General features: G+C 42.0%; 1 protein-coding gene across 4 annotated transcripts in view; it reads left to right on the top strand.

The window, feature by feature from the left end:
• SYN1 (synapsin I) overlaps positions 1-23,085 on the top strand; it is a 57,934-nt gene that overhangs the window by 6,300 nt on the left and 28,549 nt on the right. For all 4 annotated transcript variants that reach the window (XM_075849048.1, XM_075849047.1, XM_075849050.1 and 1 more), the window contains exons 2-5: positions 11,167-11,224; positions 11,718-11,809; positions 18,237-18,393; positions 18,761-18,850. In XM_075849048.1, the coding sequence (XP_075705163.1) occupies positions 11,167-11,224; positions 11,718-11,809; positions 18,237-18,393; positions 18,761-18,850 (397 nt within the window). The remainder of the gene's footprint in view (positions 1-11,166; positions 11,225-11,717; positions 11,810-18,236; positions 18,394-18,760; positions 18,851-23,085) is intronic.

Below are 23,085 nucleotides of genomic sequence, written 5' to 3'. Positions count from 1 at the left end.
CTGCTCCCTATATACAAGAATATAACTACTAAAATACTGCCCCTATATACAAGAATATAACTACTATAATACTGCCCCTATATACAAGAATATAACTACTATAATACTGCCCCCTATATACAAGAATATAACTACTATAATACTGCTCCTATATACAAGAATATAACTACTATAATACTGCCCCCTATATACAAGAATATAACTATAATACTGCTCCTATATACAAGAATAGAACTACTATAATACTGCCCCTTATATACAAGAATATAACTACTATAATACTGCCCCTATATACAAGAATATTACTATAATACTGCTCCTATATACAAGAATATAACTACTTTAATACTGCTCCTATATACACGAATATAACTACTATAATACTGCTCCTATATACAAGAATATATCTACTATAATACTGCCTCCTATATACAAGAATATAACTACTATAATACTGCTCCTATATACAAGAATATAACTACTATAATACTACTCCTATATACAAGAATATAACTACTATAATACTGCTCCTATATACAAGAATATAACTACTATAATACTGCCCCTATATACAAGAATATAACTACTATCATACTGCTCCTATATACAAGAATATAACTACTATAATACTGCCCCTATATACAAGAATATAACTACTATAATACTGCTCCCTATATACAAGAATATAACTACTATAATACTGCCCCTATATACAAGAATATAACTATTATAATACTGCCCCTATATACAAGAATATAACTACTATAATACTGCCCCTATATACAAGAATATAACTACTATAATACTGCCCCTATATACAAGAATATAACTACTATAATACTGCCCCTATATACAAGAATATAACTACTATAATACTACTCCTATATACAGGAATATAACTACTATAATACTGCCTCCTATATACAAGAATGTAACTACTATAATACTGCTCCTATATACAAGAATATAAATACTATAATGCCCCTATATACAAGAATATAACTACTATAATACTGCCCCCTATATACAAGAATATAACTACTATAATACTGCCCTATATACAAGAATATAACTACTATAATACTGCCTCCTATATTCAAGAATATAACTACTATAATACTGCCCCTATATACAAGAATATAACTACTCTAATACTGCCGCCTATATACAAGAATATAACTACTATAATACTGCCCCTATATACAAGAATATAACTACTATAATACTGCCCCTATATACAAGAATATAACTACTATAATACTGCCCCTATATACAAGAATATAACTACTATAATACTGCCCCTATATACAAGAATATAACTACTATAATACTGCCCCTATGTACAAGAATATAACTACTATAATACTACTCCTATATACAGGAATATAACTACTATAATACTGCCTCCTATATACAAGAATGTAACTACTATAATACTGCTCCTATATACAAGAATATAAATACTATAATACTGCCCCTATATACAAGAATATAACTACTATAATACTGCCCCCTATATACAAGAATATAACTACTATAATACTGCCCTATATACAAGAATATAACTACTATAATACTGCCCCTATATACAAGAATATAACTACTATAATACTGCCCCTATATACAAGAATATAACTACTATAATACTGCTCCCTATATACAAGAATATAACTACTATAATACTGCCCCTATATACAAGAATATAACTACTATAATACTGCCCCCTATATACAAGAATATAACTACTCTAATACTGCCGCCTATATACAAGAATATAACAACTATAATACTGCCCCTCTATACAAGAATATAACTACTATAATACTGCTCCTATATACAAGAATATAACTATTATAATACTGCCCCTATATACAAGAATATAACTATTATAATACTGCCCCTATATACAAGAATATAACTACTATAATACTGCCCATATATACAAGAATATAACTACTATAATACTGCCCCTATATACAAGAATATAACTACTATAATACTGCCCCTATATACAAGAATATAACTACTATAATACTGCCACTATATACAAGAATATAACTACTATAATACTGCCCCCTATATACAAGAATATAACTACTATAATACTGCCCCCTATATACAAGAATATAACTACTATAATACTGCCCCTATATACAAGAATATAACTACTATAATACTGCCCCTATATACAAGAATATAACTATTATAATACTGCCCCTATATACAAGAATATAACTACTATAATACTGCCCCTATATACAAGAATATAACTACTATAATACTGCCCCTATATACAAGAATATAACTACTATAATACTGCCCCTATATACAAGAATATAACTACTATAATACTACTCCTATATACAGGAATATAACTACTATAATACTGCCTCCTATATACAAGAATGTAACTACTATAATACTGCTCCTATATACAAGAATATAAATACTATAATGCCCCTATATACAAGAATATAACTACTATAATACTGCCCCCTATATACAAGAATATAACTACTATAATACTGCCCTATATACAAGAATATAACTACTATAATACTGCCCCCTATATTCAAGAATATAACTACTCTAATACTGCCGCCTATATACAAGAATATAACTACTATAATACTGCCCCTATATACAAGAATATAACTACTATAATACTGCCCCTATATACAAGAATATAACTACTATAATACTGCCCCTATATACAAGAATATAACTACTATAATACTGCCCCTATATACAAGAATATAACTACTATAATACTGCCCCTATGTACAAGAATATAACTACTATAATACTACTCCTATATACAGGAATATAACTACTATAATACTGCCTCCTATATACAAGAATGTAACTACTATAATACTGCTCCTATATACAAGAATATAAATACTATAATACTGCCCCTATATACAAGAATATAACTACTATAATACTGCCCCCTATATACAAGAATATAACTACTATAATACTGCCCTATATACAAGAATATAACTACTATAATACTGCCCCTATATACAAGAATATAACTACTATAATACTGCCCCTATATACAAGAATATAACTACTATAATACTGCTCCCTATATACAAGAATATAACTACTATAATACTGCCCCTATATACAAGAATATAACTACTATAATACTGCCCCCTATATACAAGAATATAACTACTCTAATACTGCCGCCTATATACAAGAATATAACAACTATAATACTGCCCCTCTATACAAGAATATAACTACTATAATACTGCTCCTATATACAAGAATATAACTATTATAATACTGCCCCTATATACAAGAATATAACTATTATAATACTGCCCCTATATACAAGAATATAACTACTATAATACTGCCCATATATACAAGAATATAACTACTATAATACTGCCCCTATATACAAGAATATAACTACTATAATACTGCCCCTATATACAAGAATATAACTACTATAATACTGCCACTATATACAAGAATATAACTACTATAATACTGCCCCCTATATACAAGAATATAACTACTATAATACTGCCCCCTATATACAAGAATATAACTACTATAATACTGCCCCTATATACAAGAATATAACTACTATAATACTGCCCCTATATACAAGAATATAACTACTATAATACTGCCATTATATACAAGAATATAACTACTATAATACTGCCCCCTATATACAAGAATATAACTACTATAATACTACTCCTATATACAGGAATATAACTACTATAATACTGCCCCCTATATACAAGAATATAACTACTATAATACTACTCCTATATACAGGAATATAACTACTATAATACTGCCTCCTATATACAAGAATATAACTACTATAATACTGTCCCCTATATACAAGAATATAACTACTATAATACTGCCCTCTATATACAAGAATATAACTACTATAATACTGCCCCTATATACAAGAATATAACTACTATAATACTGCTCCTATATACAAGAATATAACTACTATAATACTGCTCCCTATATACAAGAATATAACTACTATAATACTGTTCCTATATACAAGAATATAACTACTATAATACTGCTCCCTATATACAAGAATATAACTACTATAATACTGTTCCTATATACAAGAATATAACTACTATAATACTGTTCCTATATACAAGAATATAACTACTATAATACTGCTCCTATATACAAGAATATAACTACTATAATACTACTCCTATATACAGGAATATAACTACTATAATACTGCCTCTATATACAAGAATATAACTACTATAATACTGCCCCTATATACAAGAATATAACTACTATAATACTGCCCCTATATACAAGAATATAACTACTATAATACTGCCCCCTATATACAAGAATATAACTACTATAATACTGCCTCCTATATACAATATAACTACTATAATACTGTCCCCTATATACAAGAATATAACTACTATAATACTGCCCCCTATATACAAGAATATAACTACTATAATACTACTCCTATATACAGGAATATAACTACTATAATACTGCCTCCTATATACAAGAATATAACTACTATAATACTGTCCCCTATATACAAGAATATAACTACTATAATACTGCCCTCTATATACAAGAATATAACTACTATAATACTGCCCCTATATACAAGAATATAACTACTATAATACTGCTCCTATATACAAGAATATAACTACTATAATACTGCTCCCTATATACAAGAATATAACTACTATAATACTGTTCCTATATACAAGAATATAACTACTATAATACTGCTCCCTATATACAAGAATATAACTACTATAATACTGTTCCTATATACAAGAATATAACTACTATAATACTGTTCCTATATACAAGAATATAACTACTATAATACTGCTCCTATATACAAGAATATAACTACTATAATACTACTCCTATATACAGGAATATAACTACTATAATACTGCCTCTATATACAAGAATATAACTACTATAATACTGCCCCTATATACAAGAATATAACTACTATAATACTGCCCCCTATATACAAGAATATAACTACTATAATACTGACCCTATATACAAGAATATAACTACTATAATACTGCCCGGGGGCGGCCATTGTTTTTGGGCCTAGATCAATATTCACAAGAAATCAACCTGTCAATATTATTTAACCCGGTGACTTCACAGGGACGCTTCATGGTCTGATGTCCGGGCGGTGACTCCTTATACCTCTCTTGGGTGGTCCGCAGGACATTATATAATGTATTGGTATCAGGATTGCAGCCCGCTCCAGACATAATCCTTATTAAAGGGGTCACCTACGTTAATATTGGGGTGGATTCTGGGCCTCTCATTGAATACAATGTACTTCAGGGACATTCATTTCAATGGGCACCTTGTCCTTCTGTGCCATTACTGCAGGGTAAGTGGGCATTAGCACAAAGGTACCACCACGTTTACAGACATGCCCTTTGAGGGGCAGTCAACAGCTAAGCTATAAACTAGGCAGTAAAGGAGTGTTTGGCTTTTTGTTAGACGAGACCCCCAAATTGTCTTGCTGCTGGGTTACTACTGATCAGGTCTAATATGTGGGGGAACCTGGCAGCCTGTGTGTTTAATTCTCCTGCAGCGCCACCACAGGAGAAATTAAGTATTGCATACTTGTCGTATGTATGAATGTACCGGGTCCTCCAGAGAGAGAGAGAGACGCTCTTTGTAGCTGCAGTCCACTATCTGCGTTTTCCAAACCATACAATCTATTCTTGCCGATCTGGAGTGTAAAGCATGGTGGAAAGATGTCCGTTTACCTCGAACACCCAATAGACATTTCAGCTTTTCGGTGTCCTTGAGTTTAGGTTCTCGGTGGTCCAGGATGTCACTTTCCCTAGACCCCCTTCCTGACCACGTCATCCCTTGGTGGGTGGGGGGGTTGCTAGTGGATTGTGACCCACCCCCCTCCCCGGCTGTATTGTTATATATGGCATTCCATCATCTCACACATGTAGATGTAATGGTGACGTCATTATTAAGAGCCCCCCGCATCGTCCTCGCGTCTAGTGTGTCAGCGCTATAGTTTATCTGAACAGCCGCCGTTCTGCGGCGCGGTACCGGATCCGTAGGTGAAGGTCAGTATGAGCCGGGTTTATTACTGCAGCCTTATCACATGGCGAGGGGGGGAGAAAAGAGCAATTTAATGGCTTTATTTCTATCCCAGTTATGTAAAGCTTTAATTTATTTATACGGCTGTTTTTCCGGTCGGCTGCTATCCCGTCCTCCCCTCCCCCGCCAGCAGCATTGCAGATTATAACCTAAATGACCACTATAGAAGTCGAGCTATGAATCTGAGGCCCGCGGCTCCCTGTGCCCATCAGTCAGCATTGGCAGGATAATCAGCGGGTACAGCAGGACCCCAGAGTATCATTGCTGAGGTGAGACGAGCAGCTGCTTCAGCTATGGAAACAGTTACGTCGCTGATCGTGTATGAAAGTGACACCTGGATGATACGCCGTCATGTTCAGCAGATCCTGCGTGCAGAGCATATCCACTGCAGGAATAAACCGCCCCATCCGTTTCTTCCTCTGGTAATTGCACCCTATTACTGAGCTGGGGGAGGGGGACTGCAGGCGTGAGGCCGTTTCTATCTCACCGCTCTGGGGGACTGAGCAGAGATCTGCAGGATGAGGCATCTACAGATTACCCGGAGATCTCCGCGCTGCCTGTGTAATAATAGTACAGCGGCTGCCAGCTGAGACCGGCATATAGCCCAGAGCCGGTGACCACTGATGTCATGGCCCCAACCAGTGATGTCATGGCCCCAACCAGTGATGTCATCAACAGGGGTTCCGTGCCATACATGTCATAGCCTTGAATCCAGATTCTGCGCCCGATCAGGGGCGTCTCATCCTCCGCAAGCTCTACAGTCGGGATGAGGATTATATTAGAAAGTCCAGTGGAGGACCCCTTTAAAGTGTGGAAAGTAGCCACCTACACTTAAGGGTCCATTGCTTATCTGTGGGGGGGGGGCTAAGAGAGAGCCAGGGTCCCCCACAATAGTGCAGCTACTCAGTCTATCTCTGCTGGTATATTACGATCTCGCTTACATAGCCATTCCATAACATGCTGGCTGTTTTATGGTGGTCTGTAGCCTGTGAAGTGACACATCATATGAACTGCATTCAGTCGCCAGTACAAGGCATCATGCTGCCACCCCCCCCCCCTTCCTACCACCCATCACCCGTCACTGGTTTTTCTTATCCTGCAGCATCAATCCCTCTGTATCCGGCTCGTTTTTAAGTGAAAAGTGCGAAGTAATTTCACAGTCTCGCCCCCTCATTCCAGAAATATGCGCCGCACAGATAAAAGACAGCGGTGCCATCAGCTCCGGAATAATGGGCAGCGATTCACATTGTGCAAGGAGCAGAGGGATGATAAGACACAGGAATAAATAGGCTTAGAGGCTGCGGAGGGATGGAGACGCCGCGGGGAAGGAGCTCGGCAGCCAGTCGTCACATTTCTGCAGTCAGGCATTGTTTGTCGTGTACAAGATGTAGGGGGCCAGTCATAGACGAGTGACTCCATACTTCACCACCGTCTCTTGACCTCCTTATATTCTTTACGTAGGTGAAGCCAAGATCTCCAAGGGTTGTGAAGGACAGGGGGTACCATAGCGAAAAAATCCTTGGACCCCCCATAGGAGAGCGAGGCTATAGAAATGGAAGTCTTAGGGCAAGTTGCTGTCACCCCTTTGAGAGCAACAACAGGAGATGAGTCTGAATGAGGAGCATTAAGTGGGCGAGACGGCCTTTTAGGGGTTTCGTTAGGGGGTCTTCTCAATGGCAGGGCTATGGCAGCAGATGCATGGTCTATGGCTTTGGGTGGGAGTGTTGCCCATCTATCGTTTACCTGGGGACTAGGCGTGAAGTGGGGACTTTCTGAAGCCCTTTTAAAGGGTTACACCTCCCATGGCCAACTTGAATTTGGGACCCTCTTCCAAGTTACCTATAGCAATCTACACGCAGAAAGCCACTACGATGAGTTACCGTCTGATCTGGATACGTTAATATGTTCCATCCACTTCAAAGCATTATGGTTCTGAAATCTGATACCGCGAAAATCCATTTACAGGGGATTGATCGCATCCATGAATAATTTGGGTGGGAGGGCTCTTTAAGGCCAGGGCTATGCCACTCCAACCCGCCCGGTCGTGTAACCTAATTGCCTCTGAAGTCTTACAGTACTGATAGCGGAGACGTCCGCCTGAATCAGGTAGCTGGAAATTCTCCACTGATCTCTTGTGGTGCCGGCTATACGTACTGAAGTGTCTGCAAGCTGAGGGTAGGGTGTGTGGCGAGCGCCCGCGTCATCTACTCATGCTCTCTGCTTCTTCTTGACGTGGGCAAACACTGGAAGAATTGGCTGCCGCAGTAACATCTGCCTGTTTCTGTAGCAGCCGTAAACCGGTCACAAGCCCCTAAGCAGGAGCCGACGGACATGGTTATGGGGGTAGAACGTCATCGTGACACCATTAATCCAACAGGTCCTCTGGTAAAGATTCCTGCATTATTAAATTAAAGGGGCCATATAGTTTTTGGCCACGATGATGTGTGTAGAGGAATCGGTCTTCATATAGTCTTGGACTACCAAATATAAACCGGCTACAGACGTCGGATAAAGAGGAATGGTTTTGACTGGCCAACAAAGGGTTGATAAGAGACGTGTACAGAAAAACACCGAGTTGAATTGTTATGGTTCTTGGGCCTGCTGGTCCTTCACTAACCACTGGTCAGGAACCGTCCCCAGACTTCAGCACTCCGCGTATATCATAACGGTGGAAGACCCATGGAGGTAATCAGGACTGGTCTCTCCATCGTGGTAGAGGCCAAGTCAACAGTTATGTCGAAGGTCCTCTGAAGGGTGGAGGTCAATGTCCTCAGCCATCGATTGAATGGAAGTAAGCTTGTTGACAGAATCCCACCCTGATGGTTCCTCTAGTTTGACGCTCGTTATTTAAGATTTCGACATGGACATATTTATACATGGTCAGATTGAGGAGATGGTTGGTTACCTGAGATGGTCATACTGGAGCCGGTTCTACAACCTTTGGTTTCCGTGAGATCCTCAAAGATCAGGATGTTCCTCAAAGATTTTTTGGAGCAGTTTGAAAGTGAAGTAGGAACCTTCACTAAACAAAGGCTTGTGCTCAGGAGGTCCCAAAAAGGAGGCCGAGATCGGACCTTGATGTGACCTCCATCCACATAGGTCCATGATGCTTTGTGGCCATATTCATACTTCTACCCTTGATGTGTCTTCGCCTGGCCCAGTTGACTTCTTTCCTACCCCCCCATGGAGATGTACGGGAAGTGACAACGGTGGTTCTCAGAGTAGTTGTCACCTTGTTTGGCCCCTCCCCCTGCCACAGACCATTACCCGGGGGACTTGTTCGGTAGGGAAGGCTCCGGCAGGGTCTGGGGCATGTCGTGTAGACCCCGCAGGTTGAAGATTTTCTTTATTAGGATGGAATTGCTTTTTAATCCCTTGAATCGCTCCCTCCAGTGACATCATTTTTCGATATAACCACCGGCATTATTTCATCTCGCAGGCCGACACGCTGAAATCCGTTTAATTACTTCGCTATTATCTCTTCCAGGATCCCACAGCTTCAGTTTTCTTACAGTTTAAAAAACAATTTCTTTGCGTGATGGTGGATTTTCTCCTTTCACCGTGGACGTCCCACATTCACCGGCTGCGAACGGAATTGGCGAAAGTTTCCAAAGCCTATTGTCCCCCTCCCCCAAAGATAAAGGTCATCAACTGTGCCTGGTGCTGGTTCCCCCTCTATGCATGTGGGGGGCGGGACTAAAGCACCCCCCCCCCAACTATGTGGAAACGATCGCCCTGTTCATCCTGATCTTACTGGTTCATGAATATAAGGCCACAATTACTGTGACCGGCAGAACAAGAGGGGCAACGGTTTTCTGGTTTTATGTAAATGAAGCTGTGTTTCACTTCCTCATCGTTTTCAAGATCTTTGCTTTCTGTCAGTGAATGGAAACATTGTTTACATCTAAAGGACAGACCTGATACTTCTCCCAGCTGAGTGTTTGCTAAAATTGTATCCAGTCTAGACATTTGCTGCACAAATCTCTCTCCTGTCTTGATAGTTTGTTACAATGTATCAGTCTGGAGTCCTGGCTGTTTAGCTCACAGGGCATTGTTTAGACTGGATACACTCGTAGCAAACCCTCAGCTGTGAGAATATTAGGTATGTGCATTTTTTTTTCCATTCCTCTGGATGTAAGTGTTTCCAGTCACTGACAGAAAGCAGAGATCTTGAATGATGAAAAATTGAAAAACAAAGGGGCAGATTTACTAATAATGGCTTAAAGATTGATCACCTAAAGCTGGGGGTGCTAGGCTGAAGATGCGCCAAATTTTTTAACTACCCCGGCACTGTGTAGTTAAAGGGGTCGTCCAGTTTAGAAAAAAACATTGTCATGCAGCCTATAAGCCAATTCTGGGTTAACAGAGCGGGGTCCCGTATTCAGGATCCTCATCTCTTGGCCGCGGTTATAAAGAGCGTCTTTCTCTCTGGAGGACCCGTCCTGTCCTGTATTACACAGACCACACGTTAATATGAATGGACACTGTGTAATGCTTCATTTTTCCTGTGGTGGCGCCGCAGGGAAAATTGAACACTTATTACACTGTTAACCTCAGGTAACCTAGAAATCTTCGCCCGTCCCTAGACGCGAAAGCGCTCCTCCCAAGAATCTCACTCCCGGGAAGGTGCGATATAGATGGCTTATTTCATATGCATTATATCTCTATCTCTTCTTGGTAGCTCTTGTTGCTTAACTTTGCAAATCCTTTACTTTTCTTCCATTGATCTAGAAATGACATCATTTTGTACTCCAGTCACATCCAGAGCTGCATTGAAAATCTTGCTGGTTGCTCCGCCTCTATCACTACACTACAACGCTTCACCTCAAAGCAGCTGAGTACAGACACTGGACCTGCAGGGCACAACTGTGAGATTCTATCAGAAAACCAAAAGAATTTTGAATGCTGCTCTAGATGTGACTGGAGCATGAGACATGCACTATGATCATTGTCAAAACTCTTATTAACTGTCATTTCTAAATCCGTTTCTTATTCACATTGCAGGGTGAAAATCTTTAAAGGGAAGAAAATCAGCGGAGAGTTTGACATCAAGGTTGAACAAGTAAGTGAAGAAAATCCAAAACATTTCTGCCCCATATTAGGACCCTGTGCATTACATGTAGCACCCCACTGCTGGTGACCGTCTGCCTGGAAAAAGATCCTTTAGGGTGGAAATAGTGCGTTTCTGCATTAGGCGGGTGACTACTTTGGCCTCCACAGTACACTGGAGATCCACAGTAGTCACCTGCCTAATGCATGGCATGTTGCTAGGCAACGGCCTGAACAAATCCAAGTGCAGCCCACCACAGTCAGTACATTATCCATTATGGAGTCTGAAGATCGACATTTCACTAGGAGGCTCCACTATCTACCAAAGTAATTCATCCTCGCTGTCAGCCATTACCAGCTCCTGCGGGACGACCTCCTATTGGCCCATAGTTTTCCATAAATCTGGTGTGGACGGTGCCCCCTGGCCGGAGTCCTCCAGTAACACATCAGCGCTCATCATCCATGTATAACTTTCAGTATATTGTCCCATTATATTCTATCCGCAGGCCGAGTTCTCTGATCTGAACCTGGTGGCCCATTCTAATGGGACCTTCTCTGTGGACTTGGAGGTCATGAGGAACGGTGTGAAGGTCGTCCGGTGAGCAAGGCGCCCTACAGCTTGTATCCCCATTTATATTGCTTAGTCTGTATGGTGGTTACAGTCAAATTTCTATAGTCCGGACCCTGATGGTCCAGAAGTCTCGTGACGTGGTGTCTGCCACCACACGCCACTTTGTAAGATGTTTTATTAAGGGTTAATGGAGTTTGTCAGAAATACATGGCTGCTTTATTTAAAAAAACAGCGCCTCACCTGTCCATGGGTCGTGTCTGGTATTGCAGCTCAGCCCCATTAAAAGGAATGGAGCTGAAGCTGCAATACCAAACGCAACCTGTGGAAGGGTTTGGCGCTCTTTTTGTAAGAAAGCCGCAACTTTTTTCTAATCCTCTACAACCCCTTTAACTATTGAAATGCTGATAAATAGCCCACCTCATGTGATGGTCCTCACCCCGAACCCTTTTAGCAGCACCAAGCATCACGCCCGTCTGTATGAGGGGGCAGCTGTTTTCTACCCCACTATCAGCAATAAGGGGGGGGGCATATAATAAATAAGCCTGGTAAATGAGAACTGGCATCTGATTGGCTGCTATGGGCAGCTCCGCCGCTTTTCTCCTCTGATCAATCTCCTCCGTTGTATGGAATCAGAATCTGCGTACCTGGCGGGTTCACGGTTGCTGCGGATAATTACATCTTTCCTCCTCAGGCGTGTTCTGTTTGTAGGTGGCATTTGCATGATTGGTAACAGCGCCTCATTGAAAACTATGTGTGCCCGAATGCCAAACGCTGCCCAGCAAGTGCCATAGCCCATAGCGTGTAAATTTCCAGCAAGGTCTTGTGATAACATCCGCACCCCACAAAAGCACATTAACGGCATTTACCTGCCCAACCTCATGCTTTCCCCGGAGATAAGCGTTATCTGGGATGTCTGGCAGCCACTCCTCTCTTCCGTACCATTAAACAGTAAAGCATGTACAGTCTAGACTGTGAGTGGGGTAGATCGAGCTGGGCGCTGCCATCTTTATCTGTAAGGTGTTTAGCATTGCAAATCACTACAAGGCCCCACAATGCCTTGCACCGTGTTACCCCGCTCTCAGTGGGACCTTTAGCACTGGTTCATAAATAGAATGCCAGAATTACAGTGAAGACTGACACATTAGTAATGCAGGTTTATTAGAGGCTCCGGGTATGTGGAAAGCTGGGTGACCACCACTGAGTTCACAGTAGTGACTGCCCCTAGTGGTTGTTTCCAGGCATTGCAGAACATGTAATCAGCTGGAAAAAATATGTGTTTGGAGGTCTCGTCGTCTTCTGTAATAAGGTCAGCGCTTCCGAAATGTTTAAATATATGCGGCAGTACCCCAGCGTTGGGAGGGTGGTAGCTTGGCGATGTGCCATATACGTCACGTGTGTATTAGGGCAGTATACGCCTGGTTTATATATAATAGGCAGTGGATTGGAGACGTCACTCACACATAGAAGCTGAATTCATGTCCCTTGTCACTAATTTACATTGCGAAGTCTAATAACAGCTCATGTTGCTGCCATTGTTCCCAGTTCATTGTGAAGGGTGCCCCCCTGTGGAGATCAGAAAGTACTGCAATAAAGTAACCAGTAATTTAGCAGTTTGTGTTTTGCAGGAAGGCGTCAGATGTTTTCTAACCATCATAAGACGACATGTGTTCAAATTACATTTGTCGTGTTTTTCTGCAGCGTTTGAACCTTTGTCAGCAAGAAAATTGTAACAGAGATCAGTGCAAAGTGATAGTGGAGGAGACTGGCAGCATGGGCATAGTGATAGTGGAGGAGGCAGGCAGCATGGGCATAGTGATAGTGGAGGAGGCTGGCAGCATGGTCATAGTGATAGTGGAGGGGGCAGGCAGCATGGGCATAATGATAGTGGAGGGGGCAGGCAGCGTGGGCATAGTGATAGTGGAGGGGGCAGGCAGCATGGGCCTAGTGATAGTGGAGGGGGCAGGCAGCATGGGCATAGTGATCGTGGAGGAGGCAGGCAGCATGGGCATAGTGATAGTGGAGGGGACAGGCAGCATGGGCATAGTGATAGTGGAGGGGGCAGGCAGCATGGGCATAATGATAGTGGAGGGGGCAGGCAGCGTGGGCATAGTGATAGTGGAGGGGGCAGGCAGCATGGGCCTAGTGATAGTGGAGGGGGCAGGCAGCATGGGCATAGTGATCGTGGAGGAGGCAGGCAGCATGGGCATAGTGATAGTGGAGGGGACAGGCAGCATGGGCATAGTGATAGTGGAGGGGGCAGGCAGCGTGGGCATAGTGATAGTGGAGGGGACAGGCAGCATGGGCATAGTGATAGTGGAGGAGGCAGGCAGCATGGGCATAGTGATAGTGGATGAGGCTGGCAGCATGGGCATAGTGATAGTGGATGAGGCTGGAAGCATGGGCATAGTGATAGTGGATGAGGCTGGCAGCATGGGCATAGTGTTAGTGGAGGAGGCAGGCAGCATGGGCATAGTGATAGTGGAGGAGGCATGCAGCATGGGCATAGTGATAGTGGAGGAGGCAGGCAGCATGGGCATAGTGATAGTGGAGGGGGCAGGCAGCATTGGCATAGTGATAGTGGAGGGGACAGGCAGCATGGGCATAGTGATAGTAGAGGGGACAGGCAGCATGGGCATAGTAATAGTGGATGAGGCTGGCAGCATGGGCATAGTGGATGGGGCAGGCAGCATGGGCATAGTGATAGTGGATGAGGCTGGCAGCATGGGCATAGTGGATGGGGCAGGCAGCATGGGCATAGCGATAGTGGAGGGGCAGGCAGCATTGGCATAGTGATAGTGGAGGGGGCAGGCAGCATGGGCATAGTGATAGTGGAGGGGACAGGCAGCATGGGCATACTGATAGTGGAGGGGGCAGGCAGCATGGGCATAGTGATAGTGGATGAGGCTGGCAGCATGGGCATAGTGATAGTGGATGAGGCTGGCAGCATGGGCATAGTGATAGTGGATGAGGCTGGAAGCATGGGCATAGTGATAGTGGAGGGGACAGGCAGCATGGGCATAGTGATAGTGGATGAGGCTGGAAGCATGGGCATAGTGAGAGTGGATGAGGCTGGCAGCATGGGCATAGTGTTAGTGGAGGAGGCAGGCAGCATGGGCATAGTGATAGTGGAGGAGGCAGGCAGCATGGGCATAGTGATAGTGGAGGGGGCAGGCAGCATTGGCATAGTGATAGTGGAGGGGACAGGCAGCATGGGCATAGTGATAGTAGAGGGGACAGACAGCATGGGCATAGTGATAGTGGATGAGGCTGGCAGCATGGGCATAGTGGATGGGGCAGGCAGCATGGGCATAGCGATAGTGGAGGGGCAGGCAGCATTGGCATAGTGATAGTGGAGGGGGGCAGGCAGCATGGGCATAGTGATAGTGGAGGGGACAGGCAGCATGGGCATACTGATAGTGGAGGGGGCAGGCAGCATGGGCATAGTGATAGTGGATGAGGCTGGCAGCATGGGCATAGTGGATGGGGCAGGCAGCATGGGCTTATTAAAAGTGGATGGGGCAGGCAGCATGGGCATAGTGATAGTGGAGGAGGCTGGCAGCATGGGCATAGTGGATGGGGCAGGCAGCATGGGCATAGTGATAGTGGATGAGGCTGGCAGCATGGGCATAGTGGATGGGGCAGGCAGCATGGGCATAGTGATAGTGGATGAGGCTGGCAGCATGGGCATAGTGGATGGGGCAGGCAGCATGGGCATAGCGATAGTGGAGGGGCAGGCAGCATTGGCATAGTGATAGTGGAGGGGGCAGGCAGCATGGGCATAGTGATAGTGGAGGGGACAGGCAGCATGGGCATACTGATAGTGGAGGGGGCAGGCAGCATGGGCATAGTGATAGTGGATGAGGCTGGCAGCATGGGCATAGTGATAGTGGATGAGGCTGGCAGCATGGGCATAGTGATAGTGGATGAGGCTGGAAGCATGGGCATAGTGATAGTGGAGGGGACAGGCAGCATGGGCATAGTGATAGTGGATGAGGCTGGCAGCATGGGCATAGTGATAGTGGATGAGGCTGGAAGCATGGGCATAGTGAGAGTGGATGAGGCTGGCAGCATGGGCATAGTGTTAGTGGAGGAGGCAGGCAGCATGGGCATAGTGATAGTGGAGGAGGCAGGCAGCATGGGCATAGTGATAGTGGAGGGGGCAGGCAGCATTGGCATAGTGATAGTGGAGGGGACAGGCAGCATGGGCATAGTGATAGTAGAGGGGACAGACAGCATGGGCATAGTGATAGTGGATGAGGCTGGCAGCATGGGCATAGTGGATGGGGCAGGCAGCATGGGCATAGCGATAGTGGAGGGGCAGGCAGCATTGGCATAGTGATAGTGGAGGGGGGCAGGCAGCATGGGCATAGTGATAGTGGAGGGGACAGGCAGCATGGGCATACTGATAGTGGAGGGGGCAGGCAGCATGGGCATAGTGATAGTGGATGAGGCTGGCAGCATGGGCATAGTGGATGGGGCAGGCAGCATGGGCTTATTAAAAGTGGATGGGGCAGGCAGCATGGGCATAGTGATAGTGGAGGAGGCTGGCAGCATGGGCATAGTGGATGGGGCAGGCAGCATGGGCATAGTGATAGTGGATGAGGCTGGCAGCATGGGCATAGTGGATGGGGCAGGCAGCATGGGCATAGTGATAGTGGATGAGGCTGGCAGCATGGGCATAGTGGATGGGGCAGGCAGCATGGGCATAGCGATAGTGGAGGGGCAGGCAGCATTGGCATAGTGATAGTGGAGGGGGCAGGCAGCATGGGCATAGTGATAGTGGAGGGGACAGGCAGCATGGGCATACTGATAGTGGAGGGGGCAGGCAGCATGGGCATAGTGATAGTGGATGAGGCTGGCAGCATGGGCATAGTGATAGTGGATGAGGCTGGCAGCATGGGCATAGTGATAGTGGATGAGGCTGGAAGCATGGGCATAGTGATAGTGGAGGGGACAGGCAGCATGGGCATAGTGATAGTGGATGAGGCTGGCAGCATGGGCATAGTGATAGTGGATGAGGCTGGAAGCATGGGCATAGTGATAGTGGAGGAGGCAGGCAGCATGGGCATAGTGTTAGTGGAGGAGGCAGGCAGCATGGGCATAGTGATAGTGGAGGAGGCAGGCAGCATGGGCATAGTGATAGTGGAGGGGGCAGGCAGCATTGGCATAGTGATAGTGGAGGGGACAGGCAGCATGGGCATAGTGATAGTAGAGGGGACAGACAGCATGGGCATAGTGATAGTGGATGAGGCTGGCAGCATGGGCATAGTGGATGGGGCAGGCAGCATGGGCATAGCGATAGTGGAGGGGCAGGCAGCATTGGCATAGTGATAGTGGAGGGGGGCAGGCAGCATGGGCATACTGATAGTGGAGGGGACAGGCAGCATGGGCATACTGATAGTGGAGGGGGCAGGCAGCATGGGCATAGTGATAGTGGAGGGGACAGGCAGCATGGGCATACTGATAGTGGAGGGGGCAGGCAGCATGGGCATAGTGATAGTGGATGAGGCTGGCAGCATGGGCATAGTGGATGGGGCAGGCAGCATGGGCTTATTAAAAGTGGATGGGGCAGGCAGCATGGGCATAGCGATAGTGGAGGGGCAGGCAGCATGGGCATAGTGATAGTGGAGGGGGCAGGCAGCATGGGCATAGTGATAGTGGAGGGGGCAGGCAGCATGGGCATAGTGATAGTGGAGGAGGCTGGCAGCATGGGCATAGTGGATGTGGCAGGCAGCATGGGCATAGTGATAGTGGATGAGGCTGGCAGCATGGGAATAGTGGATGGGGCAGGCAGCATGGGTCTATTAAAAGTGGATGGGGCAGGCAGCATGGGCATAGTGATAGTGGAGGAGGCAGGCGGCATGGGCATAGCGATAGTGGAGGGGCAGGCAGCATTGGCATAGTGATAGTGGAGGGGGCAGGCAGCATGGGCATAGTGGAGGGGGCAGGCAGCATGGGCATAGTGATAGTGGAGGAGGCAGGCAGCATGGGCATAGTGATAGTGGAGGGGGCAGGCAGCATGGGCATAGTGATAGTGGATGGGGCAAGGGATGAAAACATCACTGAATGTGTTATGTCTACTTTGTGGATTCAGCCCTAGTTGGTATTATGAGTGCCACTGTCCCCGTACACCTTCACCCGGCCATATATAAAGGTTTATATCACTGGTACTGAGCTTCAAGCTACAAATTGAGACGTTCCACTTCCTCTAACGCAGTGCAGGTTATTGGCTAGAGGGCGACGCAGCTTGGCAGATTTTGTAGCAGTGTCATAATGGCTCCTAATAAACCCCGCGAGCCCTCACGCTCCGTTAGAGAAGGCCCCCCCTCCCCTCCCATTGAAAATCAATGCAGATGACAACATTTGTGTGCTTCGTGTGAGGCGTGACAACCTGTGCTGGTTATGTGTTCACATGTCAAGTCTAATTGCTTAATGCAGATATTGGATATTGTAGGTCCCTGAAGCCAGACTTCGTCCTCATTCGTCAGCACGCCTTCAGCATGGCACGGAATGGAGATTTCCGCAGCTTGGTGATCGGCCTGCAGTACGCCGGTGTCCCGAGCCTAAACTCCTTGCACTCCGTGTATAACTTCTGTGACAAGCCCTGGATGGTGAGTAATTATTTATTAACATTAGCAGGGTTCTCTGCCACTAGCTAAGAAGATCTGACAGATCTAGGATATGATAAAAAGAATATAGCGCCCAGTTTCGCAGCAAGCTGTAAAACAGGATGGTTCTTAGTGTAGTCTGTTATGCTGACATCTAGTGGCCGGTATGAAAACTGCAATATTTCATAATTTAACAAATCTTTTTAAAATATGCCGTTTTCTGATGACACTGGCCCTTTAATGAGAGCAGTCGTTTTCATTAGTGTTACCTCAGGGTAAGCTCCATTCAGCCTTAGTAAGAGTTGTTCTAACCTTTTGTACTGTAATATTTGGCCAGAACCCCTCAACCCCTTTGCCATTTATCTTTCAGTTTTCTCAGCTGGTTCGCCTGCAGAGGAAGCTGGGGCCCGAGGAATTCCCTCTGATCGAGCAAACGTACTACCCCAACCACAAAGAGATGGTGAGTCACAGACCATTGATATCTATTTGAAGCCCACCACAGAGCTTCACTTTATAGTTCCACCTAGAGAAGTCATTTCCGAAGCTGATGTCATGAATAACGCCTTGTTTAGGGTCCTGTGTCCTGTAATGACCCCCAGCGGCAGTAATGCTCACACTGTACCCTGCAGGTTATGTTCCCCCCTCCTGCCCGGACGGAGGTGACGTGTCATGGAATAGGTTTTGAAATCAGCACTCGTAAAACCTCTGATGCAAAACAGATGTCTATCTATAGAATGTATTCAGCCGCACGTTTACTCTCACCAGATGTAATGAACTGTATTCACTTTCAGTGTCACATAGAGGTCTACATTAATAAGCGGGTCCGGTCACAATGATGGCGTAAATATCCTTAAAAAGGTTTATAAGGTCTGCTTCTTTTTCCCCAACTATAGTGCCACTCTTGTCCGTAGGTGTATGGTATTGCAGCTAAACTGAATAGGGATAATCTGTAATACCAGACACAGCATATACACAAGAAAGCCGCTGTTTCTGTTAAAAATAACTAACATTATACTGCCCCCTATTTACAAAAATATAACTACTATAATACTACCCTTCTATAAAAGAATATAAATACTATAATACTGCCCCTATATACAAGAATATAACTACTATAATACTGCTCCCTATATACAAGAATATAACTACTATAATACTGCTCCCTATATACAAGAATATAACTATTATAATACTGCCCCCTATTTACAAAAATATAACTACTATAATACTGCCCCCTATATGCAAGAATATAACTACTATAATACTGCCTCCTATATACAAGAATATAACTACTATAATACTGCCCCTATATACAAGAATATAACTACTATAATACTGCTCCTATATACAAGAATATAACTACTATAATACTGCCCCTATATACAAGAATATAACTACTATAATACTGCCCCCTATATACAAGAATATAACTACTATAACACTGCTCCTATATACAAGAATATAACTACTATAATACTGCTCCTATATACAAGAATATACCTACTATAATACTGCCCCTATATACAAGAATATAACTACTATAATACTGCCCCCTATATACAAGAATATAACTACTATAATACTGCTCCTATATACAAGAATATAACTACTATAATACTGCCCCTATATACAAGAATATAACTGCTATAATACTGCCCCCTATATACAAGAATATAACTACTATAATACTGCCCCCTATATACAAGAATATAACTACTATAATACTGCCCCTATATACAAGAATATAACTACTATAATACTGCTCTTATATACAAGAATATAACTACTATAATACTGTCCCTATATACAAGAATATAACTATTATAATACTGCCCCTATATACAAGAATATAACTACTATAATACTGCTCTTATATACAAGAATATAACTACTATAATACTGTCCCTATATACAAGAATATAACTATTATAATACTGCCCCTATATACAAGAATATAACTACTATAATACTGCCCCTATATACAAGAATATAACTACTATAATACTGCTCCCTATATACAAGAATATAACTACTATAATACTGCCCCCTATATACAAGAATATAACTACTATAATACTGCTCCCTATATACAAGAATATAACTACTATAATACTGCCCCCTATATACAAGAATATAACTACTATAATACTCCCCCTATATACAAGAATATAACTACTATAATACTGCTCCCTATATACAAGAATATAACTACTATAATACTGCCCCCTATATACAAGAATATAACTACCATAATACTGCTCCCTATATACAAGAATATACCTACTATAATACTGCCCCCTATATACAAGAATATAACTACTATAATACTGCCCCTATATACAAGAATATAACTACTATAATACTGCCCCCTATATACAAGAATATAACTACTATAATACTGCCCCCTATATACAAGAATATAACTACTATAATACTGCCTCCTATATACAAGAATATAACTACTATAACACTGCCCCTATATACAAGAATATAACTACTATAATACTGCCCCTATATACAAGAATATAACTACTATAATACTGCCCCTATATACAAGAATATAACTACTATAATACTGCCCCCTATATACAAGAATATAACTACTATAATACTGCTCCCTATATACAAGAATATAAATACTATAATACTGCTCCCTATATACAAGAATATAACTACTATAATACTGCTCCTATATACAAGAATACAACTACTATAATACTGCCCCTATATACAATAATATAACTACTATAATACTGCTCCCTATATACAAGAATATAACTACTATAATACTGGTCCTATATACAAGAATATAACTACTATAATACTGCTCCTATATACAAGAATATAACTACTATAATACTGCCCCCTATATACAAGAATATAACTACTATAATACTGCCCCCTATATACAAGAATATAACTACTATAATACTGCCCCTATATACAAGAATATAACTACTATAATACTGCCCCTATATACAAGAATATAACTACTATAATACTGCTCCTATGTACAAGAATATAACTACTATAATACTGCCCCTATATACAAGAATATAACTACTATAATACTGCCCCCTATATACAAGAATATAACTACTATAATACTGCTCCTATGTACAAGAATATAACTACTATAATACTGCCCCTATATACAAGAATATAACTACTATAATACTGCCCTCTATATACAAGAATATAACTACTATAATACTTCTCCTATGTACAAGAATATAACTACTATAATACTGCCCCTATATACAAGAATATAACTACTATAATACTGCTCCCTATATACAAGAATATAAATACTATAATACTGCTCCCTATATACAAGAATATAACTACTATAATACTGCTCCTATATACAAGAATACAACTACTATAATACTGCCCCTATATACAATAATATAATTACTATAATACTGCTCCCTATATACAAGAATATAACTACTATAATACTATCCCCTATATACAAGAATATAAATACTATAATACTGCTCCCTATATACAAGAATATAACTACTATAATACTGCCCCTATATACAAGAATATAAGTACTATAATACTGCTCCCTATATACAAGAATATAACTACTATAATACTGCCCCTATATACAAGAATATAACTACTATAATACAGCTCCTATATACAAGAATATAACTACTATAATACTGCCCCTATATACAAGTATATAACTACTATAATACTGCTCCCGATATACAAGAATATAACTACTATAATACTGCCCCCTATATACAAGAATATAAATACTATAATACTGCTCCCTATATACAAGAATATAACTACTATAATACTGCCCCCTATATACAAGAATATAACTACTATAATACTGCTCCTATATACAAGAATATAAATACTATAATACTGCTCCCTATATACAAGAATATAACTACTATAATACTGCTCCTATATACAAGAATATAACTACTATAATACTGCTCCCTATATACAAGAATATAACTACTATAATACTGCCCCCTATATACAAGAATATAACTACTATAATACTGCCCCTATGTACAAGAATATAACTACTATAATACTGCCCCTATGTACAAGAATATAACTACTATAATACTGCCCCCTATATACAAGAATATATCTACTATAATACTGCCCCCTATATACAAGAATATAACTACTGTAATACTGTCCCCTATATACAAGCTATAACTACTATAATACTGCCCCCTATATACAAGAATATAACTACTATAATACTGCCCCTATATACAAGAATATAACTACTATAATACTGCTCCCTATATACAAGAATATAACTACTATAATACTGCCCCTATATACAAGAATATAACTACTATAATACTGCTCCTATATACAAGAATATAACTACTATAATACTGCTCCTATATACAAAAATATAACTACTATAATACTGCCCCCTATATACAAGAATATAACTACTATAATACTGCCCCCTATATACAAGAATATAGCTACTATAATACTGCTCCCTATATACAAGAATATAACTACTGTAATACTGCCCCTATATACGAGAATATAACTACTATAATACTGCCCCTATATACAAGAATATAACTACTATAATACTGCCCCCTATGTACAATAATATAACTACTATAATACTGCTCCTATATACAAGAATATAACTACTATAATACTGCCCCTATATACAAGAATATAACT

The sequence above is a fragment of the Rhinoderma darwinii genome, unplaced genomic scaffold (genome assembly GCF_050947455.1).
Source record: "Rhinoderma darwinii isolate aRhiDar2 unplaced genomic scaffold, aRhiDar2.hap1 Scaffold_648, whole genome shotgun sequence".
In the NCBI taxonomy this organism is placed as follows: Eukaryota; Metazoa; Chordata; class Amphibia; order Anura; family Rhinodermatidae; genus Rhinoderma; species Rhinoderma darwinii.
The sequence above is the reverse complement of the archived record's forward strand: the minus strand, read 5'-3'. Positions and strand labels throughout refer to the sequence as shown.